The sequence below is a fragment of the Tuber melanosporum genome (assembly GCF_000151645.1).
Source record: "Tuber melanosporum whole genome shotgun sequence assembly, scaffold_24, strain Mel28".
Lineage (NCBI taxonomy): Eukaryota > Fungi > Ascomycota > Pezizomycetes > Pezizales > Tuberaceae > Tuber > Tuber melanosporum.
The window spans coordinates 613,071-631,553 of NW_003298908.1; the positions used below are offsets into that span (position 1 = coordinate 613,071).

An 18,483-nucleotide genomic window follows, 5' to 3' on the forward strand; every position below is an offset into this window, starting at 1 on the left:
CCTCTGTTTTCTCATTCTATCTTTGCGCGACCGAACATGAGGTCTCGATCAAGGGGTGGTATTGGGCGAGTGTTGGATGGGTAAATCTCTGACAGTAATTTGGCGAGATTTAATGTGGGTAGGCTTGCGATTTACTTGAGCTGTGGCGTTGGCTATGGCAGTAGGGTACGCTCTTGGCCGCGCGAGTGTTGTATGATACCGAATTTGCTTGTATAATTCATATCATAATATTATTATCGTACTGTATCATCAATCCCTTGAAGTTTATTAGTCCGATGCCACAGCGTTTCCTCTAAATGGTCCAAAAGTGGTGCGACGTAGAAGTAGAGGTATAAACAGAGTAAGCGTTCATAGCGCTTTCAAACACATAATTTGCCTAAATCAATCCGTAATTTACAAAACTTCATTAACCCACAACGCGGCCATTCCCTGACCGGTCCCAACGCACACTAAATCGCATTAGCACCCCCTTTAATTGCCCAAAAGATGGGATTATGTGAGCTTACTGCTAGTAACAAGAACCTTCTTCCTCTGTCTCCTCATCTCTGCCAGGCCAGTAGCGGCCTGCCTGGCACCTGTAGCGCCCAATGGATGACCGAGGGCAATACTGCAAAATGTTGGTAAGCTATAGATCACTTTGGGGGGTGATAGTGAACGTACGCTCCGCCCCGAGGGTTAACTTTCTCCTCCTCCAGGCCCAACTCCCGCAGACAATACACCGCCATACTAGCAAACGCCTCATTGATCTCAAAGATGTCAATGTCATCTTTCGTCAATCCAAACTTCCCAAGGAGCTTGGGGATAGCAAGACTTGGTCCGATACCCATGATCCTGGGTGCGAGTCCAACAACAGTGCTTCCACAGAATTTAGCAAGAATGGGCTGTCCCAACTTCTCTGCTGTGCTGCGCTTCATGAGGAGCACCGCTGCACCACCATCAGTCACTTGCGAGGAATTTCCACCGGTGGATTTATCGCCCCACTTAGGGAATGCAGGGCGAATCTTGGAGAGGGATTCAAATGTTGTTCCGTAGCGGATACCATCATCGGCGGTAACAGTAACCTGCTTAACCTCGCCGCTCTTGGGATCCTTGACTTTGGTAGTGATTGGGACGATCTCCTCATCGAACCATCCGGACTTCTGCGCGTGTTCTGCCTTCTGGTAGCTCTTCGCCGCGAATTGGTCTTGCGCTTCTCGGGGCACGTTGAAGTCTTTGCCCACGTTCTCGCTTGTCTGGCCCATAGGCTGTAAACAGTCACCCGCCTCTTGGCTTGCTGATAGAATCTCCGGCGCCAACTCGGGCGCCAGATCGGGTGTCCGAGACATGCTTTCTACACCTGCTGCCAAACCAATCTCGATAGAGCCGCTGCTGATTTGGTTCGCTATTCCTTGGATAGCCATCATACCGCTAGAACAGAAGCGGTTCACCGAGGACACGGCGGTGGAATTCGGGAATCCGGCTGCGAGTACCGCTGCGCGGGCTTTGTATGCTATGTGCGGTTCGTTGACATTCCCGACGGAAATATCTTCCACTAACTTGGGGTCGATCCTTGATTTCTCGCGGACGTGTTGGAAGAGTTGCATTAGGAGGTAATCTACTGGGGTGTCCTTCAACCCGCCCTTGAACGCCTTTGTTAAAGGCGTCCTCGCGGCAAAGGTTACCACGATATCGTCTGGGTTTCTTGAAGTACTGTCATGATCACCATTAGCTTAAGCTTCTCTTCTCCAGTCCCTGCTCACATGCTGGCGGAGCGAAATCCGAAGGAGGAAACTTACACAGCAGCCAAACCAGAGGGCATCTTGAAGTGGTTGAGGATGGAGTTGAGTCTTTCGGACGCCATAACTGCAGGTAGGACGAGTTTAGGATTTATTGAATTGGAATGAGTTGCGGTTTATGGAGAGATCAAAGACGCGGGTTTGAGAGTCCCGGGTGGAAGTACGAGTAGAGTCGGTTCGGGGTCATATCGAATCTGTTTTAACCTTGGTGGCAACAGCCGAGGTTGCGGGCTCACATGTCATCCAGGGAACCCAGTTCACATGCGATGAGAATAGTATAATTTATAGTCCCGGTATCAAGTGTTTGGTATGATTTTTATTATCCGTGATATATATGACACTATCCTACCTTTGGTATTCAGCGTTATGATACTACTTGTGATATGCTGGCGTATTTCTCGAGCCCCCGCAATAAATTTCTGCCTCCTGACCTCTAAGTTACTCGAGTACCAGGGTTGAGGTGGTGGGGGGTTAGGGCTGGAATTCAAAGCTTGTGTGTTCATTTATTTAATAACCACAAGTATCATACCGGTATTATGCCCGGTATCCTTTGGGCGGTCTGAGGAAGTAAAATTCACGACCAGATACACTAAGATCGTGCGTATCAGGATAATTGTATTGAATTAAACTAACTTAGGCCTGGATCAGTGAGTCGCTAGCTGTTTTAGGCTATGAATCTGGGCTTTTTCAAGGTTCAAGTAACTCAGCACCTCAGGAACCACTTAAATTTCAACGAATCACAACATTCGAATGCCCCCAAAGTAGGATTAGCGCGCCTGTTTCCGAATCTCACATTTTTCGGCAGCCCATAGGATAATACTGCAGCTGAATGATGTCAAAGGTTTATATAGAACTAGAGGGAAGTTAGGGAGAAATATTGGATTGTTGACGTTACATGGTTAATAAATTTATACGAGGTCGGTGATATGGGACCCGAGTGGCGATGATCGGTGTTGTAGAATAGTAGCTATAATCTAACACCTGCCTCTTGTTAGGAAACACGGACAGTTTACAAGGCGATCAATGGTGAAATGCGATAGATGTTGATCAATCGGGCGCACATGGAAGAATGCTGTTGGTCTTGATGAAGTGTTGTTCGTTGTCTATTCAACTATGGAGAGAAATTTTCTGCTAGTTATACATAAACCCGACAGATGCCGCAAGGCATTGTCTACACACAAATCAGGGCCATGCCCACTTCAATACCACCTCAAATCAATCCCTACGGTTACCAGACCTAACTTCTTTCTTGTACACCACAACACTACAATGGGATTACTCCATCAAAATGTAGTTTGGTGGTAAATGGCCACCCTCATGGCCCGGTTCAGTTGTGTTCGCACAAGAGTTTGCCCCACAGCCTTCCCAAGGAAGACGAAGATCTTCAGTCACCCAGTTCCCATAAAGCATTTGAACCCCTGAGCTCCTCCTACCTGCATAGGGGTGATTTGGTTCTTGACATCCTGACCGCCACACTAGCTAGGTATTCCACACAATCAATGTCATGAGGGTAAATCATAATATTATAACATCAAAAAACGAACCCATCACCGGAGCAGATACATCCTCAAGAGAAGGGGAATTATGAGCGCTGGTCAGATACTCAACGACAGAACCCCCTCGGGTTGGACAGTGGCGGGTAAGGTGGGATGTTATTGACAAAAAAAAGGTAGAGTTAGTAGTGAGCAAGACGGGATTTGGAGGGGGCTGCTTATCACAAACATACTACCAATGGCCGTCAAGTACTATACCCGTGCATTGATAATCATATAGTCGTGGAGTACAAGAATAACACAGTATTCACGACCTATGATAACCTTGTTCAGGGCAATGCGCCCAACCTTCAAACTAGACATCACGAGTGGTGTGTTGAGCAATGAAAAGTTCAGGGCATAGGACCCCGAGTGATTATATATGATGACTTCATACACTAGAAGCTCAAATAATTGGATCGTGCGTTAGGTATGATATTACAGTCAAAAATTTCCTTCTAGAAAGGGGGCGAAAAACACAGCGAAACATGTATCATCAAGCTCCTCTAAAAGTCAAAAAAAAAAAAAAACACCAGACTTTATCAAGGAGGCAACTGGAATAGCACATGGACCAGGTATCTGAGGTTCTATGTACTACTTACAATTGAGCGCCTGCCCCTTCTAAAGGCACTAAATCCGCTATGCACAGATTTTTTATTAAAAGGGTCTTAGATATCTCCTATCCCTCCACCCCCTCCCCCGTTTTTCTCCCCTCCGCCTCCCCCTCATCAAATATCTCCAACCCTGCTAAATCCTCAACCCTCCTCTCCAAAACCCTCACCAACTCCACCCTCTTTCTATCTCTCTCCTCCTTCTTTGCACGAATATATCCCTCAATCTCCTCCTTCATTGCCGCCTTCTTCACAAGCCTCTTATGCCGTGAACTCTTAACATGCAACCCCCACATATCCCCGTTAATGCAAGTGACCCCACACACCTCGCATGTCTTCTTGACCCATAAATCCGGCCTCGAGGAGAAGTCTTCGCGCTTAGGCTTAAGATTTTCCTCTGCTAGAGCCGAGAGGCTGCGTGGGTCTGGCAGACTAGGGTTCTCGCCGGCAAGGAATTTCTTAGCGAGGGCTAGGGCAGGGTCGGTTACGGTTTCGGTGATGGTTGAAGGGCTAGTGGAGTTTAGGAGGTAAATATGTGACGGCGGGCGGAGGGTATTGAGCAGTTTTATGCGGATCCAGCGGGTTTGGGTGCGAGCGTATTGGCGGGTTGCGGTTTTCATGGCTTCGATGCAGCGAGTGCGGGCTTGTGCTAGCTGTGTCTGAAGTTTCTCCTTGCCCTCTTCTGAATCTTGGTGGTGGGAGTCGTAGAGTTGTAGGTATGGTAGGAGTTCTTTGAACCCAATGCTTTGCCAGATACCCTTGGTCATGTCCACTTCCATTGAGTCATATGTCTTCTTCATCTCCTCTATCTCAGCCCACATCCCACTGTCAATCATTTTGTCCACTCGGGTGTCTAGTCGCTGCTTCAGCGCTTCAGCTTCGGCGTGTACCCAGAAAACTAGACTCCTATACCGATTCGCTTCTTTTCCTGCTCGCTGAGAAGCGTAGACTTCACTTGCAGTTTGCTTCCCGTCCGTGGAATAGTATATCTGCAGTGAACGCCGGATCTTCCGACGATCATTGGGATGCCATTTCTCCGCTATCGCTGGGTCAATGCGCTGGAGCTCTGCAAATAGCTGTGGTGTTGGAGAATCTCTAAGACATTAGATCTGACCCACAAATGCGTATTGTGGTGGAAATACAAGATTGGATATTTATCAGCCAAACCATCCCCCGCGTCTGGCAGGAAAGGGTACCCCTCCTCTCCCTCTATCCCAATTGAATGCGGAAACAGCAAAGATTGAACGTAGTAATGAGTCCCGCCAACCACAATTGGCAGCTTTCCTCTACTCCTAATCTCCTCAATCTATCCACTAGCCGTTAGCCTCGTTTCCCACAAGCCGCAAAAAACATACCTTTTTCTCAGCTTCCTTCACAAACTGACCAACACGATAAACTTCATCAACCCGCAGGAAACCAAACAGGTGATGCGGTATTCCGCGCATTTCCGCTACTGTTGGTTTATTGGTTATTATGGGGAGTCCAGCGTACATTTGCATAGCATCGCTATTGACGATCTCGCCATTAAAGGCATGGGCAATGTCTACCGCCAGCTGTAAGTAGAGTACGGCCCTTGTTAGTCAGAGCTTCTTCCAACTCTTTCTTTCGGGATTGGTGAGGTGGGGAATATTTTTTTTGGAAGGGTTTCAATATTGTGTACCTGCGATTTACCAGTCCCCGTGGCGCCAATAACGGATATGAGTGGAGGTAGGGGTCCCGCCATTTTCGCTTGTGTCCGAAAACGAAGAAAACGCCGTAATACTTCAAACATGCAAAATTTAATGCAAGCGTGAAATTCTCCCTGAAAAAAAACAAGTGGGGGCTGGGGTGAGCATCCATGATCTCAAAGGTCCGGGTAACCATTGCCTGAAAATTGGGGTTAGGGCTTCTATCCGCCAAGATGGCCCCTTCCGGGCATTTCTATGATATTCACTTTGGTCTTCACCAAACAAAGCTCCATCTTCAGAGTTCACCCCATCCGTCCTACCTTTTCAATCTTCTGCACCAATAACAGATAGCACCTGCCATCATCCCTTCCACTAAAATGGCCACAATCCCCCGTCCAAAAACTCCCATCGACGAAACCCTCTGGCGGGACCAGGTCTGGTACCGTCAATGGGGTCCCATAACCGAAGTCACAGCAATGGACTATTTCCGTATGTCTACTTTTTTCGACCACACCAGCAATAATGGCACGCTCTTCCAACAGATGCAATTCAACCCGCAATTCCGCGAGGAGCTGCGAACTCCCGAGCTGTTCAACCGACGACTAGCGACGATGACGGGAGTGGAGTACATGCTTGCTGCGGGGAGTGCGGAGAGTGGTGTATGGGTTATCCGGAAGCAGCTGAGGAAGAGTCCCAGATATGATGACAATGGACGGGAAGATGATATCACGGTGTTAGCTGCCTATTATATTATTGGGGAGAATATATATCAGGCGCCAAGTATTGGAGCGGTGCTGCAGAATCGGATGGTTGGTTTCTGCTCCCCCCCACCCCGGCCCTACCTTACCTTGCCTTTGCTCGCTCTCGATCTCGCTCGGAAGAAAATGCAATTAACTTGGATGAAATACAATAGTTAACAACTATATCCGCCCTCCGCTCCGCCCTCACCGTCGCAACAAACCTCTCCTCCTTCCTACCAACAACCTCAACCAATCCATCCTCCTCCTCCCAAGCTTCACAAACCATCACTACCGGCGTTGCTACATCATCCCAACAATCTGTATCAGCGTCCCAACCTCCTCCCTCCACACAATCCTCCATGGCCACTTCAACTCCTCCCCCACCACCACCAACTACTTCATCCTCCTATGTCAATGACCCCCGCCTACTCGCCCGGGCGCTGGACCTATCGATAAAGCACCACAACGAGTACATGGATGACCATGCCCCACTGCTGGGCGACCCAGCTAGCTTCTTGCAGTCACAGCCAAGCTCGCAAAGGAGTAGTACGCCGAATTCGCAAGCAGATGTCGCGGCGAAGAAGCAAGCTGCAGCGGTAGCGGCAGCCGCGAAGAAGGCCGGTGTGCAGCAGCAGCAGCAGCAGCAGCAGCAAGGGGTAGTGCAGGGGCAGGTGAAGAAGAAAGGCAAGGGGTTAGGGCCGTAGAGGCTCCGGTTATGGCTGTGTGTGCCTGCGCGTGTGTATGTTTGGTAATGGGATTTTTTTGTAATTTTATTGGACTACGGATATTGGCTCGGGGGATTTCCGGTATTTGGTTTGTACGATATATGGCGCTCTTAACATTCGGCTTAATACCGTCACGCTTTGCCTTGTTTCGATAGGGAGGGAAGGTCACTATCCATTGCAGTTGCAAAAACGATTCTGCAAGTGCAACCAATGGATCTATCCGTCACGTGGGGCCTAAGAAGAAAACTTTGAACTTTCCTGTTGGGGTATGTATGTCCAGATATGGCACGTGACGGATATATCTATTGCCCGCACCGGAACAAAAGAAGACTACTCGTATTATACCGAGTGTAGTAATCCAAAACTCGAGATATAACCCGGACAGTAAATCCGCTCACCACCACCACCGCACTATCATATTCAACAGAGTTTACACTGCACTACTGGACCAAATACAGGTGCTGTCATATTTTTTCCCTCATTTCACGTGATGACATCTGCTCACAACCTGCTATAATATTATTGTCATTTAATGTGATGATAGAAAGTTTACAAGAAGTGGTATATTATGTTAATAAAGAAATCTGCAAGCAGAAAAGGAAGATTAGCGGTTACCATACTATGAGACAGACTATATGTGCAATCAGATTTTCAATAACAGAACATCTGATAGCATGGGTTCGACATCTGGTATAATGTATTTAGTTTAAAATGATATTTCATAACTGATAAAGCTATACCTTGTACATAGTTATGAGAAAACATTTGAAAGGGCTATTGTCTATATCTTGTAACAGGGCCCCTCATTCCACTAGGCACAAGATTGCTATCATGTTTTACAAGAGTTCTACGATATTATAATGCCTTGTGATTGGTCCAGCAGTGTATAATGCTCTCCACTATTCGCGGATATAACTTCTCGTACGATATGATATGATACCTCGGCGCAATCCCTAACTACAAAACTAAAGAACCCTCTCGTTCCGAGCTATTCAATCTCCTAAGAAGCGAGGGCGAACTGCGGCCGGAACAAAAAAAGCACTCCAAACCAAGCCAAACCGAGGATGCCGGGGTATGGTACAGTATCTCAAAAGCCAGCAGCCGTCTATACCTCCCCCCCCTTTTCTTCCTTGAGCCGTCATTAACACTCACTCGGGCCCAAGATCCCCACCAGTCACTCGTGATCGATGATTATCTGCCTAATCGGGGGGTCGGCCGAGCCAACGGCCGGACCCTCAGAGTGATTATTCGTTTATGATTGAGTCGGGATTGGTTGGTTGGTTGACCGGTGGGTACGAGTGCCCGTTTGTGTGTGCGTGCTGATGGTTTGCCGGTCTCGTGCGGGGCACGAGAGAAGAAGTGGGTACCGTACTCGAGTATGTAAGTTCGGTTTCGTCTCCGGTGCTTGGGTGGGCGTTGCACAATAGTGGATTGGGGCAGAGGCGTATGGGTGCATGTGTTGCGCCGGTAAGCATGATAAAGTACAATGCATGGAGAGGAGTGTAAAGGCAGGATACCTAGACTATGGTTCCGGACAGTAAAAATCAACCCTCTCTTTTTCCAAGATGAATACCCCATGAAAAATGTTATTACCAACCACAACTATTGTATGATGATTTTTTAAGTTGTATATTTGTTTAGTGAATCTAAAGACATTTACAGAGCCATAAAGAAATCAAGGAATAATTGAACCCTGTAGATCATTTTGAAACTAGGAACTTTTTGCCTAGTACTGAATCCAATACACATTTAAAAGTAATGGTAAAATGTGCATATGTGTGATTGTTGATGAGTATATAGGGTTTAAGGCAATTTTCTAATAGGGTATGCAAGGCCTTTGAGTTATTTGTAGTCAAAGATATAGTTCTAACACATATTATATTATAAGAATAATTCTATCTACATTTTAAGAAAACCTATTAAAATGCATTATAATGGGGGGAATATTATATATAAAGATACAGAACTTTCTGCTGATATCATGGAATACTAGTCATGCAGAAGGGTTTATTTCATTAAATTTTATAAGTTAAATGAATCTAGAACTTTGTATATCTTCCTTATATTATTCATTATATCATAAAAAAGAAAGAAGATTTTAGTAATTTTTAAAGGATTCATGATTTATAAATGGGAAAATAAAGGGAAATACAAAAGTGAGAGATATCTTGTAAATTAATCAGCAATCCTCAATCCACAAAGGATTGATTTTTACTGACCGGAACCATACCAGCACTTTACCAGCACGGCATGTCGCCGAACCAAGGTGCAGTAGTAAATCATGGACTACCCGAGTAGAATGGAGTACAGGCGATGCATGTGCCCTCGTCCGTGGTTCCCCAAAGCACAAATCTACAGTGCTTGTAAAATAACAGCACTTGTGTGCCGTGGCCTTCCGAGTATCACAAATCAAAAACTGATGAAACCACCATGCACCTGCCCATCCACCCCAAACCACTGCCATAACCAAAATATATCGAAAAGTGCATATGTAATTAATTCTAACCCACAGAAATGCTCATATACTCCGCCCCTCTGGAGACCACTAATCTAGTTTCCATGCAATAATAATAAAAACAAAAACAATAACGAGAAAAGCAGTAAATCCCAACTTGGGTGAATAAGAAAAATGAGATAAGCATACCAGTTGGAAAAAGTTTAGGACAAAATAAAGAAAAGTTCCAGACTTTCCTTCTCCCTCCACCCAACTATCCTGAAGAAAAAGGAGAGAGAAAGAGTTCCCATCAATCATTAGACTCCCTTCTCCCGTTCGCATTACACTCATCGCACCAGACACCAAAGACAAACGTAGGATAAACAGATAACCAGTCAAGGCCATAAATCAAAGATAAAGGGGAAAAAGTAACAAGGATGACCGAATCTAGAGGTTGATACCTACCCAAAGAGTCCATAATCTAGCGCTTGCACTACACCCTCGCCAACACCCCACTGTTCCATCTCGGTGAAAACCGCCTTCATCCATCTCAAGTACCTCCACTCAAGGCTCTCTAATCCCTCCGTTTCCTCATTCCTAACCTCCCACTGGACCAGCAATCCCAGCAATTCATACCTGAAAGCGTCAACAGGCTTGACAACCATGTCTTGCGTGAAGACCTGATTCGGGCTACCGTCAAGACCGTACGCGTGCCAGAGGTACATTTCCTCCTGCGGAGAGGGTGGGTTCTCCACGCGGACGATGATCTCCCAGACCACCATCAACGCTTTAAATATTAGGACTGTAACGATGGGGAATTCGGTGTTGCGGGCGTTCTCATCATAAGCCGATTGCGGGGCAAGGAGAACGCGGAGGAGGGAGAGAAGGTGTGAAAGGACATTGGATTGGTCGAGGACGTGCATGAAGTGCTGGAGGGTTGCAGGGTTGTTCGCTGCTACGCGGGCCTTTGCGCCGTGGACCGTGGACGCGAGGGCCGTGTAGAGATCCATTGGGACGTCCTTTTTGTGAAGGACCATGCGGTCTGGGATCACGAGTTGGACGAGGGCAAGGTGCATGAGGATATAGAATGCCTTCTCACAACCTTGGAGAGCAGAGGCCAAAAGAGTGGGGCTGGTAGAGGCATAGGTAGTTACTGGAGGGAAAACGGTGAGGTGCTCGGCGTATGGAGTGAAGAGATTGCCGATGCCGGATATTAGACCCAGGGTTGTCAAGCCCATTCGTAACTTCTCGAGACCCTCCTGGCTCTCCGGGGCAAAGACGTCGACACCCTCCCACGCGGCACCTTCTTCCAGGGCCAATATCCCAGTCTCGTATTGGGCGTCTATGTCATCAGCAACCTTGCGAGTCAAGTCTAGGATTTCCATCTGGATCGCTGTCGCGAGAATCAATGCAGAAAAATTGCTCCCAAGGCCGCCAGCATCCAGGAGTTCGTGGTGGCCATTACCATTGAGCAGAATGCGGAGGGTCTTGAGGAATAGGGGAGGGGGGACCATCCGAGAACCGTGGATGCGCATAGTGTAATACTTGTGGTTCCATGCTTGGGCAGTCGGGGCTTCAAACAATTGAGCGTCGCAGGGCAGGGGGAGATTCCTAAGCTCAGTGTGGCGGAGCAGCCGAGGGGTTTCAAATGTAAAAGACACATAGCAATCCACAAGGTAAATTGTGAATGCCACCCTAAAAACGTCAGTGCCAACACTCGAAAGCCCCCCGGTAAATTGCCATACCTCTTCCTGGACTCTCTCTCAACGAATATCTTCCATTGTTGATCGGGCGGAAGTTCCTGGGGGATGTGCCCAGGGGCAGGACTAAAGTACCCATAGTCCCTCGCAATCTACCAATCCAGTCAGCTTCGCAATTTATCGAGTGATACGCAATGATCGCATACCTCGACAGCTCTAGCAAGCAGAACCCTACCCTTCTTATGCTTCTCTTTCTCCTCCGAGAACAGCCCATAAAAGGCAAATAATAGCAGACCCTGTAGCACGCAGAGCGTACCCTCCCGCTGACTCCGATCGGCATACTTCACAGATTGTCTATCTCCATCTCCAGCACTGGATGAAGGAGGATGGGGATGCACCATTGCCTGAGGACTTTCGGTTTTCACCAATGGAGGAGGGCTCATGCTAGCGGGAGGCTCCAGATCACCTCCATCATCAGGTCCCCTTTCAATCCACCTTTCCATCACACTTCACACCAATCAGCATGTTACGGAGGTATCATGTAGGAGTGCATACCGAAGCCCTGCCTCCCACAGCTGCTCCCGAAGCGTCTGATTCGTCGGATCGTAACGCCCACCAAGCGCGCATACACTTCTGAGGAAGCTCGCCAAAACGGTTGTGGGTTGAAAGGTGGGCTTATGCAGCAATGGGAGAAACGGATGAAAGGCCGTGGGGGCAAAGTAGTAATCCGCATAATGGGAAATGACCTCCGGAGGTAAGCTGCAAAAATCAGCACAGCACTGAATAAGCTCGAGGATGTTGTGCGGTACTACAAAGGGAGTTTCCCAGGAGTATAGTAAATCCTGAGCCCATCCACTGGCTTTTTAGGCAACTAAAACATATTAGCGGTGCGAGCAGAACGGGAGAGAAGGAGGAATACATCGTCTGCAATGGGGAAGCGCCTCCAGAATTGAGACGTCAACTTCTCCACATCATCGCGTGGCTCGTCCTCTGGGTCATTCTGACTCGCAGAATGATGCTTCTTCTGGTGTTTGGCGAGGTTATCACTGATCACTATCAGCATCTAGTATTACCGCGATAACCCCCAGGTGATATGGCGCCCATAGCAAGCTTACGCGCATTCGGAGGTTTCCGGTGCAACTGTTCGTTTACTGCAGGGATCTAGCCTCATTTTCGAGAGCACAAATCCCTTTTCCGGTAGGTAACCCTATGCCCGGGTCCCAGTAAACGAACGAGTGGCACGGGAGTATCCGAGAGCGCATAGGCAGCAATGGTCCAGATCGCCGGAGTGCGAAATCGCAAGAATTCGGGAAGCCATACGGTCTCGTGAACACCAATTTACATCCCGGAAACGTACAGTTCAGGACTTTCTTCGTAGAGTGCTCTACAAGCAAACGCCATTATCATCGTTAGTGACCCTTCATCTACCCTTCACGCAGCGGGAAAGACAAGGTAGCTCACTATTAAGTTTATGTCTGTTGTTATTATACTGTAGATCAAGACCTAATCAGCTATCGTATCCATGAGAAATATCAGAGGAAAAAAGGGGATTGATGTTTTTTCTTGGGTTCGGGTAAGCCAGGCGGTTTCCCCGAGAATTGGAGTTCTGACTCACTCTCGTGGACGACCTCTCATTGCACGTTTCGCACTCATAGGGCTTCGTCCTCCGCCATTCACGTTCATCTTCCTCTGTCCAGTTTCCCCTCGCCCTCTCCTCGAGCACATCCTTAAGTTGAATATCTATCCAGCGCCTCAGCCGCAACGCCTGGGAAACGGCACCGGTTCCAGAACCCCTCGACCCCGAAGCTACCGTTGGGCTCTTCCGATTATTATTCTTCCTCGCCATGAATGGCTGAGAGGAGGTAGTCTGGTCTGTCTGGAAGTTGTGGTTATGAGGGTATAAGATAGGGGGAAGAAAGCGAAAGAGGGAAAAAAGAGGGTTACTTTTTTTTGAATTTGGGTTTGGATTTGGGTGTGGAGTTTATTTGGTTTGGGTTGTTTAGTTCGGTTGCGTGTCATCGTTGCTAAGGGGGGGGTCAATAGCTTCTTTAACATTGAAGGCGCTTCCACGGCTTGCTGCCTTTGGGTATAGCACAGGTACAGGTAGAACGAACGCTCTACATACGAGCCCCAACACGAAAGAGTTCTTTCCTCCAGCAATAAAAAACGGCGACGACATCATGCGTTTCTTACTCTTTTTTCCTTTTCTTCCTTTGATCTCTCTCTCTCTCTCTTTTTTTTTTTCTTTCAGATTTTAACGTCAACCCTGATCTCGAGGCTCTGAACCCTTGTGGGGGGGAGGGGGGGCCGTTCGTTAATTAGGATGTGGGCGGGGGGATGGGGAGAGGAGATAGAAGGGCAAAAAAGGAGAGGATGATACTGTACTCGAGTAGATAGAGGAGGATGAATAGGGGGATGAATGGATGTGTTGTGTGTGAGCAAACGAAGTGGAAAAGATGAACAGGTGAAGAAGATGTTCACATTGGGATCTTTTTTTTCCCCTTTCAAGGGCGGTTATCGAAATATTTCGATAGGATGGCTACCGCATGTATCGTTTCTGTTTTTGATTTGAGGCTGAAGATAATGGGATAAGCTAGATGTGTGGCGGATCTCAGAAATGCGGGGGAGAAATGAAAAAGATTGTGGAATTATCGACTCTCTCCTGGCATCTGTATGGTGGTGTGCTCGAGCATCCTACTCGCAGCTCGTATCAGAGATTTGGCAGCCCACCTTGCGGGCGGTACACCACCCAGAAGCCCCCACCTATTAGTCTACCCATCCTACATCATCATCACCACCACCCATCATCAACTTCACCGGCACCCATAGTCTGCTGCGTTGCACCGCTTACTCCGTGATCAAAGGCCCAACCCGTAGATTATTGGTTTCTCTTTTATATGAATAGTGTGAAGTTAAGAATTCAACCTTTCTCAATCAACTTCAATCAATCGCTTCTTTGTTCTCCACAGAAATTTTCGAAAAGAAGATCCCTCGAAGAAAAAAAAAAAAGTTGTTTTTCCGATAATTATTTTCTTTTTCCCCTTAGATTAGTGTAATAAAGCTTTTTTCAGTTAATGTGTTCCCCCCTAATCACCTTGAGGGAGAGAGAGGGAAACCTTCGCCCCCTTTTCCCCGCATACTTACACGCTTACACCACCCTGATAAGAGGAACACACTCGAGTTCGGCGATTGTCTTCCCCCCCCCCTCCCCCAATTCCTCTACAAACAAGCGGACGAAACGGACGAAAGAGGGAAGAGGAAAGGAATAGGAGAGGAAAGAGAGAAAATATCTACGACATTAAACCGTCCCACCTCGCACATCGGGATCCACAACACGAGACTTCACCCTATCACTCCAATAGCCCGGCATCCTTATATCACTCCAGTCAGCACAAACTTACCACGACGCGGAAAAAAAAATAAAAAAGCGGTAAAATCATTGAGGAAATCCCCTATCGAGTTCCCAGATACCGGTAAGCCAGACAGAATAAGAAGGCCAGCCAGCCAGCCCCACCAACGCAGCTGCAAGCACAGCATTTCGTTATCAAAGATAAGAATACCCGCTTCAGTGGTACGCCGGAACCTTCCTTCCTTCCATAACTACCTTATCCATACTACCTACTCTGCCTACCTTGACCTTACCTTAGCTATCAAATTGCTTGCTTACTTGCAAAACAACACAGCTAACACACTAAATCTCAAACAGAGTATTATTTTTTTTCTTTCTTTTTTTTTTTCTTCTCCTTTCCCTAGCTATCTCTCCGCTCCTTTCGAGAGTTTCCTCCCGAAAAAGAAATATTCCATATATATATCTATATATACATATATATACATACAAAAAAAGGAGCACCCGGCCAATCAAGAAATGATTCACCAAAACAAATCAGATGCCATCAGCCGGTCGATCACTACCGACGACTCGTCCGAAATCATGGCGATTACAGCGTCCCCACGATAAGGGTAACATTGCAAAAGGCGATCAGGAAAAGTACCAGCATAAACTGTAACTACCGCCCCCCCTTCCTTATGGCCAGCCAACCACTCTTACCCCTTTTACCAATGACACAGCATTGAAGGATAATAACAATGAACGGAGCAATAGTCTAAAAGCCGTCCAAAACTTCGTCATAGGCGGTAATCAGCCAAATCTCGATATAATCGCAATCTCCTTTGAGCATAAATGTTTCAGTGAGGCCAGAAACAGAGTACTCCCCTCTCCTGCAACCCCCACCCTACATCTTCCTCACTATCGCCATCACCGCCATCGTGCTAACGCTGACATGTGTGAAAAACAACAAAGGCAGAGTACATATCTGCGATAAACGCCAAACTCCGCGAATGGAACTACGACGATATATCTGACGATGACACCGCACCCTCCTCCTCCCCACAGCCTAGCATCAAAAAGCAAAAAACAATCTCCCCGTCACCATCCTTACCCACCGCCTCCACCAACACCATCCGTAGCAACACGACTACCACCAACACCGCTACCAATACCAACTCGTCCTCATCCCCGAGTCAGCCCTCCAGTCCGCCACTGCCACTACCCTTACTTCCGATGGAGACGTCCAAGACCATGACCACGCATTTACCCACACCTCCGCAAGGGAAGATACCGGGTGGGGGAGGAGGGGGGGGCTTTGTGCAATTGTTTGATCCCAAGGTGCTCGACAAGATCGACTTGAACGACCCGGTGAAACGCACAGAATGGGTCAGGGCCGTGTGGGAGTACTTTAGTGGTGGGGGCAGGTGGATCCCAGGACGGTGGGACCAGGACAGAGAGGGGGGTGATGAGAGTATGGGAGACGGATGGGATCGAGATGGAGGATGGGTGTGACTTTGCTGTTATCGTGCGCTCCTATCTACGAAAGATAGCTGCTGGAGGGGTAAGAACCGGGGGTGTTTCGGTTGACTTTATACAGTGGACATCTGAAATTAGTTTATTGTACCCATTCTGTTTCTTCTGTTTTCTACCTATTTGTTTAAAAACAGGAAAATAAAATAAAAATTACTTATATTGTAACTTAAAGCCAGCACCTACTGTACTCGTAGATATATAGGCTACAGGTGCACCCGTGTCCACAAAGTTCTTGAAACGCCTGATGCATTGTAAAGTCTTGGCAGTCTTCAACCGGGTGATTTCAAAAGTTACTGTCCGCAAATAGGCTACCGGTATTTAGACCCGGCGCAGCTTTCCACAAAAACCCCCCCAAATTCCACTATAACTCCATTTTGTTCACTTAAGTTATATATCTGCTCTATTCACTACAAAAAACTGGGATTGATCCTGTATACGGAGGTACAGCCCATAAGTTTTGCACTTTCCGCTAGCAGGGGTTGTTGTACTAGCAGTAGTAGTGCAGTGGATTTGGTATTATTTCATGAGTAGTATGTGCAGAAAAAAACAAGATGGCAGTCACTGAATGTTTCCTATTGTACGTGGACAAAATTAACCGTGATTCAACAGAGGAAAATCTTTGGCAATGATAACCACACTCACCCACCAGTCTACTATCATGAAAACCAGAAAAAAAATTAAAAGATGTAAATACATAGTAGAAATTAATATTTGGTATACCATCCATCAGCCTTAATAATTGCCTCTATTCTATCCACCATTGATCCAGCTAAAGTATCAAAAACCTTTGAGTCAAGAAGTTTCCAACAATGAGTGATGGCCTCTACTATTGCCTTCTTGACCACATTGACATCACCCTTCATAAGATATAGCTCAGGGCAGTGCTTGTGAAGCTTACCTTTCACTAGAGACCAAATATTTTCAATTAGATTGAAATCTGGTGAATAGGCAGGAATTTCCATTAGTGTAATTCCCTGCCCTCTGAGCCATCTCCTAAAAGGCAAGTGAGTCTTAGAATTGTCAATGATAAAAAATACCTCTTCTCCAGTCTTTTCTCTGATATTCTCCCATATCTCTAGAAAGTCATAATGATTATAAACATCAATAATTGACTTCCTAGTAACTCCACCCCTAGCAGAAGGATCAGGAAAAACAGGCAAAAAAAGACCATGAGTTTGACTATAAAAACAACCAGTCATCATCTGGCTAATCCCTCTCTCCCCTCTCCTAGCCTTAGGTTCAACACAATCCTTATTCCATTTCTCATATGGGTATCTGAAAACTCATTTTCTCCTCTTTCCTCCCCCCCTTTCCACAGCTACCTCATCCCTCCACATTTCCTTCCTTCTCCACATCTCCTTTGTCCAATACCTATGAGCTAATGCCTATTCCAACCTCTCTTGAGCTAGATCCTCATCCAAATGAACTTTCTCTTGTACCATCCACTTTCTAAGATGCTTTTTTTCAAGTCTTCTCCTTACTGTCCTACTAGAAATATTGGAAGCAACTTGCTTGGCAATGTCAAAATATGTAGTATGGCGATTTTTAAGACCTTCCTCCACTATAGCATTATCTTTTGAGTTGGTAGTTTCAGGATGTCTTCCTCTACCCTTATTCTCCTTGTTCTCCTGATGTCCCTTTGCAATTGTGTCTCGGACAGTAGTGTAGGGAATATTAAGGTAGTGGAAAATTTGCTGATATCTCATCTGAGACTTGTGTAACCTGAGAATCCTCCTCTAGGTAAACTCAGAGAGATGTGTGGAGAGATGTAATAATCCCTCTTTGGATAGTTAGTTCTTGGTGATGGGGAACAATACCTCTCTTGTTCTTCTTCTTGGTTTTATGATAGCTCTAGACCTATACCTACGTTACTAATAGTACAAGACCTTTGTCTTCTATTGGGAACAACTATCGTAAACTTTCTCTAATTCTTTTTCGTAAAGAGCTCTCTTTGGTGTAACAATAATAAAGTTGTGATAATGATAAAGAATGTAAAGATATTTTATATTCGTTAAAGTAATAAGTAGGTAAGGTACTTAGAACAAAGTATGAAGAACCTATCCTCCTCAGCTATACTGGCCTCCTTATATAGTGTTCTTCCCACCAGTAGTCATGTGACCCAAAGTGGTCACATGCATGAAACCAAAATATAACCAACTAATCATATGACCAAAGTGGTCACATGCTCAAAACCCATGACCTCATAGTAAGGTCATGTGCGACAACTCATAAACTAATCATAACACAATATACAAGTCATATTACTCGAATGAGTCACATGCGCAAAACCCATGACCTCACAATGAGGTCATATGCTAAATATAAATCATATGCGCAAGGCATACCTGCAAGGCACCCTTGCAAGGCATACTCGCCCAGCACATATCCCATGACTTATATTCGAGTCATGTGCAAAATCTATCAAACCATAGCATCAT

General features: G+C 46.4%; 5 protein-coding genes; 2 read left to right on the forward strand and 3 right to left on the reverse strand.

Annotated features, from left to right (window-relative positions):
• Window positions 1–332: 332 nt before the first annotated feature.
• Window positions 333–1,921, reverse strand: GSTUM_00006110001 (uncharacterized protein). XM_002838253.2 has 4 exons: window positions 1,776–1,921; window positions 661–1,689; window positions 507–607; window positions 333–449 (listed from the first exon to the last, which is right to left on the reverse strand). The coding sequence occupies exons 1-4, from the start codon at window positions 1,838–1,840 to the stop codon at window positions 394–396; spliced, it is 1,251 nt and encodes a 416-aa protein (XP_002838299.1). The 5' UTR covers window positions 1,841–1,921; the 3' UTR covers window positions 333–393.
• Window positions 1,922–3,874: 1,953 nt separating this feature from the next.
• Window positions 3,875–5,641, reverse strand: GSTUM_00006111001 (uncharacterized protein; the record flags this gene model as incomplete). XM_002838254.2 has 4 exons in its annotated part: window positions 3,875–5,013; window positions 5,061–5,224; window positions 5,274–5,471; window positions 5,579–5,641. The coding sequence occupies 4 exons, from the start codon at window positions 5,639–5,641 to the stop codon at window positions 3,987–3,989; spliced, it is 1,452 nt and encodes a 483-aa protein (XP_002838300.1). The 3' UTR covers window positions 3,875–3,986.
• A 269-nt stretch (window positions 5,642–5,910) lies between these two features.
• Window positions 5,911–7,097, forward strand: GSTUM_00006112001 (uncharacterized protein). XM_002838255.2 has 2 exons: window positions 5,911–6,394; window positions 6,499–7,097. The coding sequence occupies exons 1-2, from the start codon at window positions 5,963–5,965 to the stop codon at window positions 7,027–7,029; spliced, it is 963 nt and encodes a 320-aa protein (XP_002838301.1). The 5' UTR covers window positions 5,911–5,962; the 3' UTR covers window positions 7,030–7,097.
• A 2,427-nt stretch (window positions 7,098–9,524) lies between these two features.
• GSTUM_00006113001 (uncharacterized protein) lies at window positions 9,525–13,193 on the reverse strand. XM_002838256.2 has 9 exons: window positions 12,800–13,193; window positions 12,646–12,673; window positions 12,505–12,568; window positions 12,104–12,230; window positions 11,997–12,055; window positions 11,740–11,943; window positions 11,397–11,691; window positions 11,230–11,336; window positions 9,525–11,179 (listed from the first exon to the last, which is right to left on the reverse strand). The coding sequence occupies exons 1-9, from the start codon at window positions 13,028–13,030 to the stop codon at window positions 9,946–9,948; spliced, it is 2,349 nt and encodes a 782-aa protein (XP_002838302.1). The 5' UTR covers window positions 13,031–13,193; the 3' UTR covers window positions 9,525–9,945.
• Window positions 13,194–14,400: 1,207 nt separating this feature from the next.
• GSTUM_00006114001 (uncharacterized protein) lies at window positions 14,401–16,201 on the forward strand. XM_002838257.2 has 4 exons: window positions 14,401–14,755; window positions 14,891–15,187; window positions 15,287–15,389; window positions 15,485–16,201. Exons 2-4 carry the CDS (start codon window positions 15,072–15,074, stop codon window positions 16,022–16,024), a joined length of 759 nt encoding a protein of 252 aa, XP_002838303.1. The 5' UTR covers window positions 14,401–14,755; window positions 14,891–15,071; the 3' UTR covers window positions 16,025–16,201.
• Window positions 16,202–18,483: the final 2,282 nt, after the last annotated feature.